This window comes from Podospora pseudocomata (genome assembly GCF_035222375.1).
Source record: "Podospora pseudocomata strain CBS 415.72m chromosome 2 map unlocalized CBS415.72m_2, whole genome shotgun sequence".
NCBI classification, from domain to species: Eukaryota; Fungi; Ascomycota; class Sordariomycetes; order Sordariales; family Podosporaceae; genus Podospora; species Podospora pseudocomata.
In genome coordinates this window covers 1,180,658-1,198,533 of record NW_026946365.1, presented here as the reverse complement: position 1 = coordinate 1,198,533, position 17,876 = coordinate 1,180,658, and the positions used below count along the sequence as shown (strand labels likewise).

The following is a 17,876-nucleotide window of genomic DNA, read 5'->3' as shown; positions in this document are numbered from 1 at the left end:
CCACTATTGCCGACCGGCTGAAAATGGAAAACGTCGGCCTACCGGTGAAAAGGATGTACCTGCCAGTTGAAGTCGAATCATTGCACGGTCAGCCAAACTCTGTTTGCCCTTTGTCTTCTGAAATTTAGGTTACCTGCTGCTGGAAACTTGCATCCCAACTAAACTCTTCTTCCTCTTCCTCGTCTCATCTTCTTTGAGGTCGGAATCGCGTGACAAACTTATTCTTTATACTCTTCCATCTCTTCCACACTTGTTCTTTATGCTCTCCATCATCATCATCCTCCTCCTCCTCCTGCTCCTCCTCCTCTTCCTCTGCCTCCTCCTCTATCTATACGGTCATGGTGTCGTCGTCTAACACCATGGACGAGATGGAGAAGCCAGAGGAGTCGAAGTTTATCTGCCAAACCTGCAAGGCCTCGTTCGATGACAAGCAGACGATGATCAATCACTGGAAGACGGAGTATGCGAAGGGAAACAGACACTACTTCTGGTTTGTCTATGGCTTCTTGTTTTCCCCGCTTGTCCCTAACCTCTTTCTCTCAACAGCGAGAAATGTATGATGATGTTCCGCACCGAGGGTGCTGCCGAGATGCACTACAAGCAGGTAAGGACTCTGCTGACTGCACGCGTTACTCTTAGCTAAGTCCCTAGATATAGTTCCATCAGATTGACCAGAAAATGGGTTGCCCCGGTTGCAAAGCCACCTTTGTTCGCATGAGCGGCTTCGTGGATCACATCGAAAAGAACCGATGCAACACAATCTCCAATGAGAGATTCCACGAGGAGCGAGAGAAAGCCTTGAGATTTGCCCGCCAGCTTCAGATGGTGCCTGGTCAACATGAGAACAAGGTTGCCATTTTCACCGCTTGGAGCGGCAGTAACAAGGGTCCTGCCCATTACACCCAGTATCTTTCCACAACGGAGGACGAGACCGCGGGCGACACCCTCTCCTCTCTCCGTCCTCTGGTTGACAGCAGCCACAAGCCGGATCCCGTCGCCTTCCAGATGATGTCGTTTGGTCAGAAGGGCGATTTGCTGACTGGGCCGGGGAGCGACCATTCGGAACAGTCAAGTGAGGCTGGGGACATGAGGGTGCTCTTCCCGAGCTACACTGGTCCTGCCACCACCCCCGCTGTTGCTCCTGCGCGTCCCGCCCCCGCGCAAGCTCAAGGTTGGCGAGAGCCTGAGAAGAGACCGGTCTACGACAGACACGATCCTCGCAACCCCAATTGGAACCCCAAACAGTACTATAACCAGTATACCAGAAAGTACGGGTGTCCTAGGGACAGGTGCATGTATGACTCGTCAAAACGGCCCAATTTAATAAGCTTATGTAGTGACGCTTTGTCTAGCAAGTCGTTCCCCACCAGCAATGGTCTCCGAAACCACATTCTAACACATCCGACCACTGGTTTCAAAGTGCAGTGCCCAGTGTGTTCCAAATGGTTTGACACAAACGCAGCACTGGCCCAGCACGCTGAGTCCGAGGGTAGCAAGTGCAAGATCCGCAAGTCGGAAGACTACGCCCGCTTTATGGGCCAGTTTACGGCTGGTATGGTGGATACAAAGTTGGGGTCGGCGGGTATGACTGTGTATACTGTGTCTGCCCAGGCCAAGAAGACCTTCGGTAACAAGAAGGATGATGAGGAGGATAAGGGTGTTAATGGTTGGGGCGAGGAGAAGACCGAGGAGAAAGCTGAGAAGAAGAATGATGCTTTGGAAGGTCAGTGGTGATCTCGTTGAGTGGGTTGATGGCTAGGAGGGGGCTCGCCGGTGAGTTTTATTGTTTGGCTTGGACTGTGAAAGGCTTTTTCATTGATTTGGTTTGGCTCTACAGTTGATCTTGGGATGCATGCTTGAAACTCGGGGAGGAGTGCTTATGATCTCATTAGGTCTATTAGCTACTATTATCGGTAGCTATGCATAGCGAAGGCTCATAGATGATATTCTTAGATGTACGTAGTGCCTCAAGGCAATGCAGCGAGACTTTACTCAATTACTATGTACGTTGAGTCTAGTAACTCCCACCAGGTTATGTTACTGCCGCCGTGATGAATATCTCCATCTTGTAGTTTTCCATGGCAACATGTCTATCACCAGTACAATTGCTTCAGCTCAAGACTGAAGGCCACGATTGTTTACATGTGATTTCTTCCAGGGGTCACTCCTATCTCGATCATCTGATCAGCTCTACCACCAATCACATCAATCTGATACAGGATGAGAAATTGCTTGAAGTTTATGGTAATTTTCGTTGCTGGATGCTGATAGCTGAATCACACCTTGCTGCCTGTCCCTGTCAGGGATGTTACCGTACCCGTGACTTTCCGGCGTGCCGGGGTCAGGTCCGGAAGCAGCGCGGCTGTAGGTATCAGGGAGTGAGAATGTAGAGTGGTGATGTCAATGACTTTGGTAGGGAGTTGTAGCTTTGATGTCGTGCTCCCTTATTTTTCGCGGCTACTATATGAGTACTACAGTTGATGACTGAATATGGCTTCTTGTGTGGTTTGGCTCGTGGTGTATACCGCAAATGTTGGGTACCCTAGTTAGATACGGTGGGAATACGGCGGGCTGTGTGAGAGTCGATGACAATGGAAGTTGATCATCACCGCATACCTTCCAATTGTCATTGACTCGCGACAATGAGCCAGGCACCTACTGAGATTATTCTGGGGGGCAAATGCTACAAATGGGTTTTGGCAGAGAGTCGAGTGTAGTAGTTGAGTTTTGTGGATCTCAGAGGTAAGGTAGAGAGGTATATTTCCAAGTTACCTGAAGGCATTTCAGTTTCATCATGGCTTGCCCTCCCCACCCCCCGTCCCCGGAGGATTTCCTCCTACCACAATATCACAGAAAACATCTACGAGCATATGGAATAAAAGGTGGGTTGGGTCGGGGGGTGCATGTTCACAGCGGATTAGAATGGGTATAGGTATCGTAGAGTAACAGCAGCAGCGTGAGCCGCTCAACGAGTATATAATGATGCTTATGCTATGCAGCTGACTTCCCCCAAACAAACAGCCTCCTTCCCTAATCCTTGTGATGTAGTACCCCAATGTAGTATGAACCCATGAAATATCAAGTTTGCCTCTCTCCCACAACACACATACACACAAATGGTCAACCCCAATCTTTGTAAACCCTTCTTTTCATGGGTTGTTTGTCCCATCTATGCCCTGACAATTATGGCCTTCCTCAAAATGCATGTTCCTATGAATCTTTTGAGAATGCTGATGAGAACTTGTAAGAAACAGGGAGAAAAAAAAAGAATGAATGAAGTTCGTGCGCTGACTAGCAGCTAGAAGGAAAATGATTTCACAATTCCCAGAGATTACACACACCCCCTTGCCCTTATGGAAACCATGCCATATCTCTTCCCCTCGGTCATAATCATGAATCCAAAACCCCTGCTACCTCTTCTGTTCCAGCTGCGTAGCACACAACAAACACCCTTATAACAACCCAAGCCCACTCAAGGTTACACTCCCAGACGAAATCCTGCAAAGCAAAATAGCAACCATCATCACAAAAAAAAAAAAAACCTCCGTCCAAATATGTTTGTTCATCTCGTGGCTTTCATCTTCTCTTTGAATTTCCTCTATGTAATGTAAAAAAAAAAACCACAAACACCACCTAAGCTAGCCACCCACCCACCCAAACCAACCCCCGTTCCTCAAAAGGTTTTTGCGCCGCCAAAGTTCAAAATCATGTTTGTCACATATGCCTCCTCCTTCCCTTTCCCAATTTCCCTATCTTCCAAAATATGCTTTGGTATCATGCTTGGTATCAAAAGAAAAAACAAAAGAAAAAGAGAAAAACAATAAATCTGAATAAAACCCCCAGTCCCATTTCCATTTTGTAACCCATGCGTCTCCAGGACATTCATCAAATATTTTGTTTGTGTCAAACGGGTATTGTTTACACACAAAACATACATGCAAATATTTCCCTCCCCCCAGTCCCGTGCAAACCCCTGCTCCTGTGAATTGATGATTCCTCCCTTGCCCAAAAGTGCTCACATGTTAGACCATTCCTCCTCCAGGGGGAAGAGCACACATGAAAAAAGAAGTTGAAGAAAAATAAAACACAATGCTGTCAAGACAGCTACCTCTCCAACCCCAGCACTGTTTATCCATGATACATGATATGAGCCACCGGGTATTTCATAATAGATTCAACCTGAACAGAAAACAGAAATGTGTGGAAAAATGATGAAAACAGCGGCTCAGATGGCTGTGCCAGAAGGAAAACCCGTTCAAATCTGTTATTGATACAAGGGGGAAGTGGAAAGTCCAGTTTTTTTTTGTTGCTGTAGGGGGTGTGCAAGGGCTCTCAGGAACGGCCGCTGTCCATGCTTGACTTGGGGCTCGTGTTGGATTGGTTGAAGACGTTCCTGCCAATATTCTTGAGTCTGTTCCCGTTCTTGGGGGCCTCTTCCTGATAATCAGCCATGAACACCTCCACGGGACCCTTGCGGATCTTGACGAAGAGAGTGGAGAACAGGAATTGTTCGCCTTCCTTGTTCAGGAGTGGGATTGTGCGGTAGCCTTGCTTGAGGTTGGAAAGCTTGGCAGTGTAGGTTGCCAGAGGAGGAGATTTCTCATTGTAACCCTTGGATTCGGCCTGCTTGACCTTGAACCTCACAAAGATCAAGTCCGGGTATTTGGTGGTCAGGTCGAACGAACAGGACATGTCGAACTCGGGATTGAAGCCATTGTCGCGAACAAACTTGGAGCGGTAGGTGCGCTTCGACTCTTCGACGGTAACGTTGGAGACGGCATTGTTCTTGTTTCTCTTGTCGTCGGCAAGGAAGACTTCAACCTCGACGTAGGGATCCAACGTCCGTTTCTCTCCGAGATTGAGCGGCCTCATCAACTGCTGGGCTGAAATAACATCAATATCAAAGGAAACCCTCTTGCGCGGCCGTTTGCCCACGCATTCATCAGCGGTCAAGTTGGGCATGAGCTGGATCTGACGCCCCTCTAATGGCTTCAAAACATAACCTGACTGGTCTGTTCCGCCAGCAAACATGGCCTGGTTCAGCTGCATGCCGAGGTCAAATGTCTGCCAGTTGAGCGCCGCCATCTGCACTCCGCGCTTCCAGTAGATCAGTGGGTCGAAGTTGCTGGATGTGATGCGCCCACCATTGGGATAAACCCGCATCAAGTGCCGCATATTATGGCGGTAGAGCGCCTGCTTCGATGGGCCAGGTTGGTTCTTCTCCGCAAACGTCTTCTCTTTGAATGAGAAGATGTGGTTGAACGACTTGGCCTCTTGAGTATCGAAGCCGTCGAATTGGATACCGACACAGTAAACTCCGAGCGCGCCGAGCACCGGGCTTATCTTACTGTTGACCACCTTTCTTGCCGAATCCTTTTCGCTCTCGCTGTCGCACTCGCTGGGGCTGCTGCTGGGCGTGTCGTGAACCTTGCCCTCGGTAATGGTGTTGATGCGGTTGGTGCGGGCCATCGCTGTGGGACTCAGGAGGGGACTGGATGGGACCGGTCCGTTGTCTGGCAGTGGGCGTTGGAATGGCGAAGGCATGCTGTTGCCGCGTCTACGACCAACCCGCTCGACGGGGTCGGGCTGTTGCGGCTTCTTGACCTTGATGAGGATACGCTCCAGTAAATCTGACGGGGTTGGGAGGCGATCAGTGAAGGACTCGAGAGGCTTTTGCACCAGCTTGTCACCAAAGATCTCGATCATGATCTTGGCCATGTTGACCTGCGTCGCTTGGCTGCACCGCACCTCCAGGGAGATCCAGAGAGGAAACCGAGACTTGACAAAGGCGTACTTGTTGATGGTCTTGATGACCTCGAGAAAGGAGATGCGCGTGGTCATCGTATGACCATGCGAGACGACGGGCTGATCATCAGCACCATCCCAGCAATCGACCTCGACACATCGGCAACCTCCCATCAGTGCAGAGATGTAGCCCTCTACGCTAGAGGTGCCTGCTACTTGACGACCGAGCAAGTAGGTGTTGTGGGAGCTGGAAATGTAGTACTCGTTGATTGGTCTGTTCAGGTCGTACTTTTGTGGTGCTTTGGGAATGACGGCATTGGAAGAAGAGGAAAGATAACTGGCAAACGCGGCCTCTGACATGGTAAGACCTGCATCACCCTGAGACTCGGCATCCTTCGCTTTGCCCCTGCGCGCAAAGCGAGCGAATGTGGCCTCCCAAGTTGCCAAGTCCTCATCGACATTCTCACACTGCACAAGTCGCAAGAACTGCAAGAACTCGGGCTTGGTCATACCACTCTCCTGACTCGCGGTGTGTTCTTGATATACGCGGCGGATGTCTTCTCGCGCCTTCATCATTCGTACAAATTCAAGAAATTCATCAAAGTTGAGGCCAAGGTTGCTGCTCTGGGAGTACGACAGGGGCTTGCCCTTGATAGTGTTGAAGATTTTCCGCAGTGAATCGGTAGACGCATGAATATGCAGGTTTCGGCACACACGTTCAACATCGGCAAATTCGATTTGTTCGGCCTCCTTGGAACGCACCGCACCGAACCGCTTTTCCATCTCCCGGTCCCAATAAACACGAACAGCATCGTCATTGAAAGCCATAAGGCTGGCCGCAAAATCTTGCCGGTACTGGGAGAAGGCTCCAAGTGTCTGGGTCCAGTCGTAGAAGGCCTTGTCTGTGTCGGTGATGAGGTGTAGCCACTTTGTTACCCCTGGCTTCCCTGGAACCGCATACATCAAGGAGAAGAACCTGGGCCTGTCCTTTTCTTCGAGTTTCGCATCGAGCAAGTACTGTCCAATGTCTCCCGCCATGCGAATCTCCTTGATGTCGTCGACATAAACACACTTGGATGCCTTGGTCCGATCCCACCAGATTTTGGCCGAGTCGGGGTCCAGAGTCAGAACGATACGCTTTCGGTTGTTCTTTTTGGTGATTTTCGTCAGTGGTGTCCCTTGGCGGAGGGAGAGCGGAACGGAGCCAAAACTCGCGGCCAATTGTGTTGAAGCAAGAGGGCTTGGTTCTCGGATGGCCCCATCACCGCCAAATACTTCATCGACGCCCACGAGTACCACATCATCATCTGAATCAGTCTCGAAGGGACTGATATTGTCATAGGGGGTGCCGGGATTGCTCATACTGCCCCTCCTTCGCATGACACCGGGACCAACGCTCCCATCCCGGCTCCTTGGATGGGTTGAGGAACCCCTTCGAGGGAACAGGCCATTGGCCCTATTACGAAGCGAGCTCGAGGTTCGACGGATCAGGCTCATCGACTTGCTAGCCTCAGCCATGGCCGTTGTGCTTCCAAGGGGGCTCTTCAGGGTGCTGCCGAGTGAGGTGTTGCTGGTTCTTCGAGACAATGTGGTGGTAGTCTGGTCAGGCTGCTTCGAGACAATGGCCTCCGGAAGCTGCAAAGGGGTGACGAGCTCAAGCCCCTTTTCCTGCCCCGGCTCCAGCGAGTCTGGTGAGCCCTGTAGGGAGCTGGCCGTCGTGAGACTGGCAACAGCCTCCATAGACTGGGTTGGCGAGCCATGTTGCGAGCTTGGCCACATGGTGGAGGCGGACGAGTTGCTGACTGCTGATGGTGGTATAACGACGAGCTGGGCATGTGATGGAGGGACCAGATCCGTCCGGACCTGGCTGGGGCGTGAAGAACGCCTGCTCTGGAGGAGATCGGGAGTCATGGGAGAAGAGGTGGAGGACAGTAATGGACGCGGTGAATCGGTAAAGACGGACATGATTTCGACGGTTGTTGCAGGATAGAAAAGACCCCGGGAAATAGACAGGCACTAGGAAAGGGAGCAGCCGCTTTGCCGACCCAAAGGCGTGGACGTGGAGACAAAGAGGGCCACGGTACAGGCAAGGAAAGATCTTGGAGGACTATCTGAAATGGGAAGCCTTTGGTCGCATCTTTCTTCGAGTGGTATGGTGCTTGTGATGTGTGTTGATGCCAATGGCTAGAAATGCGGGGAAGATATAGATATACGGACAGTCGACTCCGGGGAGGGGGGTGTCGTTCTTGAAGTATAAAGGAATGGACGGCCAGGGGCCCAGGACTGAGTGGTTGTATGGGTGTGAGAAGATGCAAGGCGATGGAAGATCCAGTCCCACGCGCAATCAGCAAAGAGCAGCGAGGCGCACCCGAACCAGTCGTGAGTGGTCGCTGTAAGTGATGTACCTGCGGTATCTGTGGGTACCAGGTACGGGGAACAAGGACCTAGGTACCTACACACAGCATGTACGACCCAGGTCGAGTGCTTCTTGGGGGGTGGATGGGGCGGGAGTGGCCCGTGTGTGCGAGAGCCTGTCTTGTGCTGTGAAGCCCGGGTTGGCGAGGTGGCAGTCGTATGCAAGTGTCTCTATTGGGACGTTTCCTGGAGAGTCGCAGCTTTGGAGGTGGGGGGGGGGGGGAACCTTGGTGGTCCACACAGACAAGACCTGCTTCAAACACAGCTTATTACAAGCAGCAGCAGTCCAAAAAGATGAATGCCGACCGCACTGCAGCAGACACAGGTCCTCCTCAGCAACCCTATAGCAGCGCCCACTTCCCGTGCTCGTCTCCTGGTGGGATTGCGGGTCCGTAAGTGCTGGGCAGAGGTTGGGAACTTGGGGGAGAGACGAGGAGTGAATTCCGTGTGTAGCTTGGCGAATGCGCCAGACCAGCCGAGCAGCGCTATTGCTGGGTGAGGTATGCGGTTTCGCTTGTGGCGCGCGTGCAGCGTCGAGAAAAGGAGGTGAGACCAAAAAACCACACAAAAATTGCCCGACACTTTGTCCTGGCGGTACCGCAGCTCTCAGCCCAGGAGCAGGCCAAGGTGGTCGTCGGGAATGGCTGATCAGTCGAGGACGCGGGTAGCAGCAGAACAATGGCTCGAGGTCTGCTGCGGCAGGACAGGCAGTATAAGGTAGGCAGTTGGCAGTGGGTGTGTGCTCGTGTACCGGCGTGGTTAGATGTCGTATGGTGAGCAACCTGGAAGTTGAGGTTAACCTAAAGGTGGTTTCAGGTTTTGGAGAGTTGGATTTGTGTCCGTCTGTCGAGTTCGAGGGCGCGCAGCCAAAACTTTATTTCAAGGCCGTGGACCTGTGGTAGGGTGGGGGATGTGGGTGAGCTGGAGTGGGTGGGCGTTGGCTCTTTTGTTGCTGCGTTCCAGAAGGCAATGCCCGGAAATTATTAGTTCGAGTGACGGCGCAGAAGCCATGGCACGGTCAGGGCAAGGGAGCAAAGCAGGAGAAGCAAAAGCAGGAGCTGCAAAAACTTGTATGGGGAAATGGGAAATAGACGGTGACTGTTCCCTTCTGATGGAGTGAAAATTGTGTCATCCAAGCTGCAAGTACATTGTACCTTCCTCGCGGTAAGCGCTCCAGGGACCAGGACCGGGCACCAGCAACAGCATCCTTGGACCATGAACCTCGAACAGGGAACCCAACCTACGGAAACACGGCTACAAACCCAGCTGTCTGAACAAGCCCTTGGCGGGAGGCGATGGCAGCGGATTCCTACGGTAGTAAGTGTAAGATGCTTGTTACCTGCTCTTGTTGGGTTGTTGTTGGGCCACGAGCCGGAAACAGCACAGTGTGTCTTGTTATTACCTAACATATGTAGCTCTATTCAGAGCAACGAACTCGCTCGAAGACAAACGCTCTTTGCAAGTCAAAAGGACTCCGGATTGCTGATAATATGAAAAGACAAATATGCAAAAGATACCGTGAATAATACATTGGATCCAGTGAGATAGGTCGAGTTGTTCTGAAGCATGGGGGTAGGTTGCAACTGTGGTCACTCACTGGCCTGCAAATTTTTGATGGGCACCATTGCCTTAGCGCTAGGGTTCGCGGAGCAAAAGCTGGTACAAGTACCGGTACAAAGTACACCGTCTCGTTTTCAAGCCCTACGAAACAGCCGACCTCCGAAAACACCGTCGTCGTCGACTCTCCCCAGTACAACTTCAGGTCCCCACGGCCGTATTTCTCGGTGATTCGCTGGCGTTCGCTGGGGGAACGGACGGATGTGGAAGGGATGAGATCATGGAACAGGTTGGAAAATCAACCCCCAAAGAAAACGGGGCTCGCAAACCACCCGCAACCCGCAACCCCGCAGCTTTCTACGAACCAAACCACCGAACGCGACTGACACGGTGCCCTCGCATCAAGCCTTCCTCTTTCGGATTTGCTCGAGTGGATGCCCCGGTGCAAGCAGGACCGACCAACTAAACGTCAGTCATACGCCACTCTGAGGACAAAATAAACTTTCTGCCGCCATCACCATAATTATCAGATGGCGGGGCTCCTCCGGTTGTATGGCCCGTTTTGGATCCATTGACATACGAATGGAGCCTCGTGCCATGGTGATGATATTAATGCTGACCTTTTGTTGCAGGCGCAGTCTGACATGAAAGTGAAGCCGTTGCCGGTTGCCGTCGTCGCCCTTCTGAAATGGGAAGACACTGCAGACGATCCAACAACAACACACAGATCGGACGGCGGGGTTCACACTTGTGCTGCCCTGCAACCTCTCCCTGACGGGATGGAGATGTCATTCATCGCCCGGATCATCTGATGAGGTTGCCGTTTGATTTTTCGCAGCGGTCGTTTCTCGTTTTCAACACTTGATTCTACGACTCTATGGTATGGAACCACACATATCAATTCAGGTACGGCACCGGCACAGGTACAGGTACAAAACTCTGATGCTCCCGGCGGACAGGGACAAAAAAGCGGATCCGAGCGGTTGGGTGGTTGCCAAACAGCTGCAGCCCTTGAAGCTGCCCCTGTCGTGCCCAGCCCCACCCAACGATATCGTCCACATGGCTCCAGCTTGGAGTCTTGGACTGCCCCTCATTCCAACCTCATTGGCCTTTTTGGCTGAAGCCTGTCCCGCAACGACGGCGGCGAGCCACTTGCAGCCACAGAGCACACGTTGTCCCCCTAGCCTCTCTGCCTCTCTGCCTCTCTCCGGAGCCGGATAGCCGTCCGCCGAGAACAGCAAAGGTAACCATCGACCGAGGCCACTTGGATGGGAAACGGGATGCGGTCAGAGGGATCGCCCTCACCGGTACCACCTGAAGCCCTGCTTATGCCCTATCCCTCCTCAGGCCCTCGAGCACCTCTGAGCCTGTTGCTGATGCTGAGAGCAGAAAGCAACCCTCGACCCGACAACTGTTGACCGCCGGCACTGACGAGCACATGGCACATGGCAAATCGCCCGAGATTTCACTCATCCAGTGTTGGGGGAGCCACCGCTAGTTCAGCTGGGAGCATGGTGCACCGAGTCCGGCAAGTCGGCAGCCTTCGATCGATCCAACTTCCAACAACCAACCCTTCTCAAAAGCGAATGCGCTGTAGCCTGTGCCGCATGGAGAGGCCTCTCCGTCTACAACCCAAGAGGCTATTTCTTGGCGCTTCTACTGACTCCGTTCCTAACCCCTCCGTAGCGTAGCTGCAGCCAGGTATGATTTTGCTCGTTGTTGCGATCTGAGGCACGCTGTGGGTGATCTTCATACCAGGGCGTTGCCCGGCCTTCGCCCTGAATCTTACACCTCACCTACATGCACACCTTGATGGCATATGCACCCACACGGTGTACAATATGCACAAAATATCGAGGCGCTACACTAGGGGGTCGCTGCAGGATCATTGCCCTGGGCCATGCGAGCGGGCGCAGAGCCTCGGTTTCGATCTCGTTTTACGAAGCACCTCACCGACCTCCCCGGAGAGGAGGTGCCCAAGAACTCCATTGCTGCTCTGATGCCAAGCATGCCCGCGACAGAGTCGCGCCGATAATAGCAATACGAATGCATGGGTGCTGACAGGCGCCTTTGTTCTAGTAAATCGCTTTTCCCGGCGCGGATAGAGACCCCAACCCACTGGCGGCGGCAGACGAATTGGCAGCAAACACACAACATGGCATTATTTCGGGATATGGCAGCAACGACACTTAACAGCCATCTCAAACATGCCCAGGCTGACAATCAACGTTTTGATCCTCTCTCGGACGGCCACGCTCTCGTCCATCAAAGAAAAGAACCAGTCCAAGATTCATTCCCGCCGTGCTGTCCCCGCAGCTTGATTGGGTACCTGGATTGCGCTGAACCAGTTGAATGCCCTCAATTCGTGCTCGGCATAATAGCGGGTCGCCCGAATCGTGTCACGGGGCCAAAAATCTTAGCCTTGGGCGCCATTTTCCTTCTCGCTTCAAGCGATAAAGTCCCTGCCGCTGGTCAGGGACCAGATCTAACCCATCCCAATGACATCGTTTCCTCTGCCCTCTTTGTGATACCACCTTGCCAGCCCAGCCCGCCCCCCGCCTTCCCGGCAGAGCTCTTTCTAGCAAGCCGAATCACCCGGCACCACACAGTCGACCAGCTGTTTGGGGCATTACCGACGTCGTCGTGCAGCCAGACGACACCTTCTGGAAAAGAAACGTCGCGGGCCACCAGCAACAGCGCCAGCGGCCAACATGTCTGTAGTGTAGGCCGGTCGATGGCGCTAGTGGGAGAACCCGCGATATCAAGATGGACTATGATGGCGTGATGGCTGGCGGCGTAGGTACTGACAATTGGGTGCAACATCGACTTCTGATGAAAACGCACATATACTATTTTTTGCAATGTCCGGCGACACGCACATTGTCTGGGAATATGCCAATACTATGCCCTGACTTGCCATCCTATTCGACTGGTCATTTTCTTCCGGAGGCAGCCAAACAAGATGAAATGATCTGATAATCTGCCGCCTTTCCTTGCTCCGTACCTCCCCCGGACTGTCAAAAAAGTTGAAACGGTAGCGCAGGAAGGAATTGATGGCTTGATGTGCAGATCAGCGATGGACAAACACATGCTCATCCTGGGCTGGCATCGGTGACACCCAGTGATCACCCGCGCCGTCACGGCTGCCTCACCGCCAGCCTAGAAACCCCGACACGCCCGAGTGCCCCCGCATCCTGATGAACCGGGACTTTGCACCGTTAGTGGCCGGCGTCGGGATGGCCCCACAACGGATCGGCGACGATGGCGTGTTAGCCGCCGTTACCCAAAACGTCCAACTCCCGAGCGGTTTCAAACCTGGCAAGCCGCAGATTATCTCTCTCGATAATCTCATCAGCGCCCTCGTCCCTCACAGTCATGTGGCAGCTCGGCGCTGAATCATTGGAATGTCGGCAAACGCCCACGGTGTTCCTCACTCGATGCAACCTCTGTTACCTATGTCTACTCGCCCTCTTCGGAACCAGGAGACCTGCCTCCCTCGCAAGCCTATCACGGACTTTGATACAGCAAACCACGTCATGCCTCTTTGTCTCGACCTGACCTGATCTGCCCTGTCTTGCCTTGACACACGCTGTGCGCAGCAGTCGGATACTGCAGAGCCAATGGCAATTCATGAGCACAACCCGCCGATGTGAGGTGGTTTGGTTCGTCGGCGCAAATACCAGTGCCTCGTGGGCTCATTAGGGAAGGGGTCACAACAGCCCCTATACGGCCTTCCACTCCGGCCTCGCTCTCACGGCATTGGCCCTCCCTCTCTATCCCCCCTCTACCCGCCAGCAGCGTGATGCCCAATGTGACGAACCGGCCATGGTTTTTCTCATCACGCACGTAAGAGCGGAAATGCCGACTTATTGAAACGCTCACCGACTATGTGACTCGATGCGGGTTGCAAAACCCTTTTCAGCTACCTGTAGTTTGCTACCACCAGAGAATTTTTTTTCATCGTCAACAGTTGGTTTCCCCTGAGCTATCGGTGCTACCGTATCCCTTCCATACGCAGTACGCAGCACCCAATAGTTCTCTTCTTTTTTTCTTTTTTTGTGTTGGGCTCACAGTCCTGCAGGACCGGTGCCAATAAAGGCCCGGGGCAGACGGACCAACAAGGCCGGAAGTGTTTGTCGTCTTTCGAATGGACATGACCGAATACTATTCGGTTTGGCACAGCCCCTTATCATACCTTTCTTTGGCTACAAAGGGGCTGATAGGCCGAGTTGAGAGCGGGAGGTCCCGCTGCAAGCTGCACTGATGGACCGCCGTGACGTTTCTCAGATCCCAGGAAAGGGTACTGTTCCAACGAAAAAGAAGCAATGAGAAGAAGTACGCGGAACCAACAATGGATTCCGTGATGGGGATGGACGCCAGCTCACACACACACGCACACACACACACACACACGAATATGCAAAGCAACTTCATCAAGAATTCCGATTGTGTGCCACCCACTGAGGATCTGAAGCCGGCTGCCCCGGCGATCTTCCCCGCGGCACTTGCGAAGCCACTATTTTCTACTACCGCGGAGGTCGTGCCGGCCGTAGCACATGGCCTGATGATTGCGCGGGATGTTGTTGTCGTCTGGAGGTCTGGAGGTCTGGAGTCGTTTTCTTGGAGTAGTGGTGGTGGTGGGGGATTAAAAAAGGGTTCCGATCAGCCATAGGGGGTGGTGTTCGCTTGCACAGAACATCTGCAGCGAAACAGAAACTGTGGGGCGTTTCGAAGCATGCTATTTCTTCAACAACATTCGTCAACTCCTGCTCTCTGCCCGCTTTCAATATGGAGCAGTTCTTCAAGCCATCCCGCGCTGCATGCTGCATGGTAACAAACACCTGTTCTGTACAGGTTCTCTTCCTTTTTATCTATCTCTCTCTCTCTCTCACTCTCTCTCTCTCTCTCTCTCTCTCTCTCTCTCTCTCTCTCTCTCTCTCTCTCTCTCTCTCTCTCTCTCTCTCTCTCTCTCTCTCTCTCTCTCTCTCTCTCTCTCTCTCTCTTTCTCTCTCTCTCTCTCTACTCACTCTCTCTCTCTCGCTCGCTCGCTATCTCTCTGGCCAATCTCGACCCGGCGGGATAAGGCAACATGACGTTGGTGATTTCTAAGAGATAGGGGAAAGACATGTGAGGGCGAGCAAGCAACCAAGATCCAGCCTTTGGTTTGCGATCTGGAGTTGTGCGTTTGGGGGCGGGTGGGGGCGGGGGGAAGTGGGCACGAAAGCGTTACTTGCTTGCTTTGCTGCTGCACCATGCAAGAGACCCGTCCGTCGACTTGCCTTTTTATCGACATGGCACTCCTAATCATATCAAAGTGACAGCGCAGCAGCGGGCGGGAATTGGTGGGGCCCAGCCAGTTTCTTCAACCTGCTTGTTGCATTCACGGCTTCTGCAAATCGCTCAATCCGGCAAGAAGAGACAGGTCAGCAGTTCGTGTGGTGGTCTCCCTTCATCGCTTCTGGGGGCAGGCAACGGAGGTTGTTTTTGAGAAACTCTTTTTTTGTGGCGTTCTTGGAAACAGACGGGGGGTTTGTTTGTTTGGTATGTATGTATTGTCGTAATGGGTATATATTTGCATGGACTGCACCACCTGGGGTGCATCAGTTCGTATATGTACGCATGGCCGGCAAGGGTTGAGGGGCGGGAGAGGGGCGTGAAGGAGTAGAGGGGGGAATTCAGTCTTCTCCAAATCCACGGCAGTCTTTCTTTACGGTTCTTTTGACCTACCTACCTACCTAACTTGAGCAGAAAGACTGAGAACTTTTTGTTTCTTATCATAAGGTGGTCTCCGGGAAATTGATGGGGTTGTAGTAGCAGGAGAAATATTGGGGGTCACCACCACCACCAGAAAGGGTTCTTTTTTTGCTGATGAGGAAGGAAGACCACTAAGCTTTGATATACATTCATCAACGGGGGAAAGAGGGAGAGCGGTATTAATCCAACACCCTTGTTTGCAGGAGATGATTCGCATGGCAGGGTTGCAGATTTTGGGGACGATGGGCCACGATGCCATCAATTTCTCGCTTTTGCTCCCCCAACCCCCCAACGGTGGTGGTGGTGGTGGCGCTTTGGCCCTGCTGCTGCTGCATATCATTTCTGCTGCAGCAGCCAGGATGTGTGATGTTCTGGGGTTTGTGAGCGTGGTTTGCCGGGGGGACGGGGGGAGGGTGATAAAACTACCTGACCTTTTTTCGAGAGTGCCAGTGAAAGATGCAGAGACCCAAATGAAGAATTCAGTGCGGAGATGCTTTGACTGCCGACAAGAGATCATGAAGATACCACGATGGTAAGTGTACGTAGGCAGGGTTTAGGTACTGGACTTGAAGACGGGGACATGTGTGGTACATTGCACCAGACCAGACTACATTGCCGAGGATTCTCTTTTTGATCATGACCACCATTGCTGCAGGGCGTTTGTTTGCATATATTTCTGTCATAATGGCGAGGTCTTTCAAGCTGCAGCGGGCGGCTTGTCCCAACCACCAGATACAACTAACTAACTACCCTTACCACCACCACCACCGCCGCCGCCGCCGAGGAGAAACAAGAATCTTTTCTCCTGTCATGTCTTCCGCCAGTGTAGCTTGATATTGAATGTTGGATTATTACCTAACACATATAAACAACCCCGCGAAACACCTTTCCCCTCACGGTTTTTGGGTTGGTTTTACCCCGCCAAGGGAAGGTCAAGGGCAGGCAGGGTTGAAGCAGGGTTGGTTGGTTGGTTTTTATTTTTAATCATTTTTTTATTATTTTCATTATTTTCTTTATTTTACCTTTCCAGCCTTTTCTTCCAAGGGTTTTCTAGAATCCTTCCAATTTTTTTTAATGTGGTGGTTGTTGGTTCCACATTCGGCCCCCCAAAAAAAAGGAAGTGAGGGAAAGAACCCGAACCCGGAACCCGCCTGCTCGGAGGGGTGTGAGTGGGGATACCCTGGGGAGGGAAGGTATGACGTAGTTGGATTTTATGCACAGCAGGGGGTTGTTTACCGATAACTGACATGGGGATTGCGCCTGGCAGCAGCGGGTTTGACTGGCAAGGGGTTGGCAAAAAAAGAAAATCAGGAACGAAGGGAGTTTGTAATACCATACCTGTTCGTTGAGGAAAGGTGGTTGTGTTCGTGAGGTTGTTGAGACAGTGAAGGAACCGGCGGGGGGGCGAAGGAGGAGGGGAGTGAGTTGTGCGCCCACACACATTTGCACCAACCACTTGAGGGGGAGATGGGGTTGAGATCTGAGATTTTGGTTGATCTATCTGACACTTGCCCAACCATCCATCCATCTTTGTTCGCCCTACTTTTTGGAGGAGGCTAAACGCGGTAGGTAGGGTCACCCACTAAGGGCCTGCTGTACAGGAAGGATAAGACGACAAGTTGGATTCCTCCGAGCCTGGCTGGGATTTTTGGCTTGCGTGTGTGGGAAGGTCATGTGTAGGGGGTGATGACCACGAGATTTGGGGGTAGGGGGAAGAATGAGTGGGTGTAACGTGTCACGCTTTTAACAGACTGCAGCTTCGGCCGAGTCGTCGTCGAGGGTCAGTTGTTTGATAGTACACAGGTACCAACAGTAAGTGACTACCTACTGGACAAGGCTCTGGGTGGAAGTTGCCATTTGATGCTTTGGTATCTGCTTTGGGGGAGACCGAAGAAAAGTGATACGTGACAAAAAGTTGAGCAGCTGAAGAGAAACACCGGTACTGTAAAAGACAATGAGAGGTCTGTTGAGACAATGCATATGACCATCTTTAATGGACAAGGCCTGCAGGGCAGTGATGGTGGCTTATGCGACAAAACAACAAGAAAGTGACAAATATTTATGATATTGACACCTCGCATTCAGAGGTGAGGCAACTGATGGGGGGTTATACGACGTACGTTGGGATGGGTAGGGAGGAGCTGGTGAATAACACGGCTACTTGGCTTCAATTGGGGGGGAACGGAAAAGTCGGCTCATTATTATCAGGGGGAAGGAGGGGGAGTAAGTGAGGGTGCTAGGAGTTTTGATTCACCGCCAGTGACCGCCATAGGGAAGACGGCCCGAAAAGTGTGTTGCCAGTAGGTATTATTGATGCTTGGGTTTTTTTGGGTCGAAATGTGGTTGAGATCTTCGATTCCGGAGTGGCACCGCCTTTCTCTCGTGCTTTGCTGTGTTGTTGCATG

General features: G+C 52.3%; 2 protein-coding genes across 2 annotated transcripts; one reads left to right on the top strand and one right to left on the bottom strand.

The window, feature by feature from the left end:
* Positions 1–13: 13 nt before the first annotated feature.
* On the top strand, positions 14–1,734 carry QC762_202410 (uncharacterized protein; the record flags this gene model as incomplete). Its single annotated transcript, XM_062887129.1, has 3 exons — positions 14–490; positions 547–604; positions 658–1,734. The coding sequence occupies exons 1-3, from the start codon at positions 339–341 to the stop codon at positions 1,732–1,734; spliced, it is 1,287 nt and encodes a 428-aa protein (XP_062746917.1). The 5' UTR covers positions 14–338.
* Positions 1,735–4,332: 2,598 nt separating this feature from the next.
* QC762_202390 (uncharacterized protein) lies at positions 4,333–7,710 on the bottom strand (the record flags this gene model as incomplete). The annotated part of the gene is made up of 1 exon (XM_062887128.1): positions 4,333–7,710. The coding sequence occupies one exon, from the start codon at positions 7,708–7,710 to the stop codon at positions 4,333–4,335; it is 3,378 nt and encodes a 1,125-aa protein (XP_062746916.1).
* Between the last annotated feature and the right edge of the window lie 10,166 nt (positions 7,711–17,876).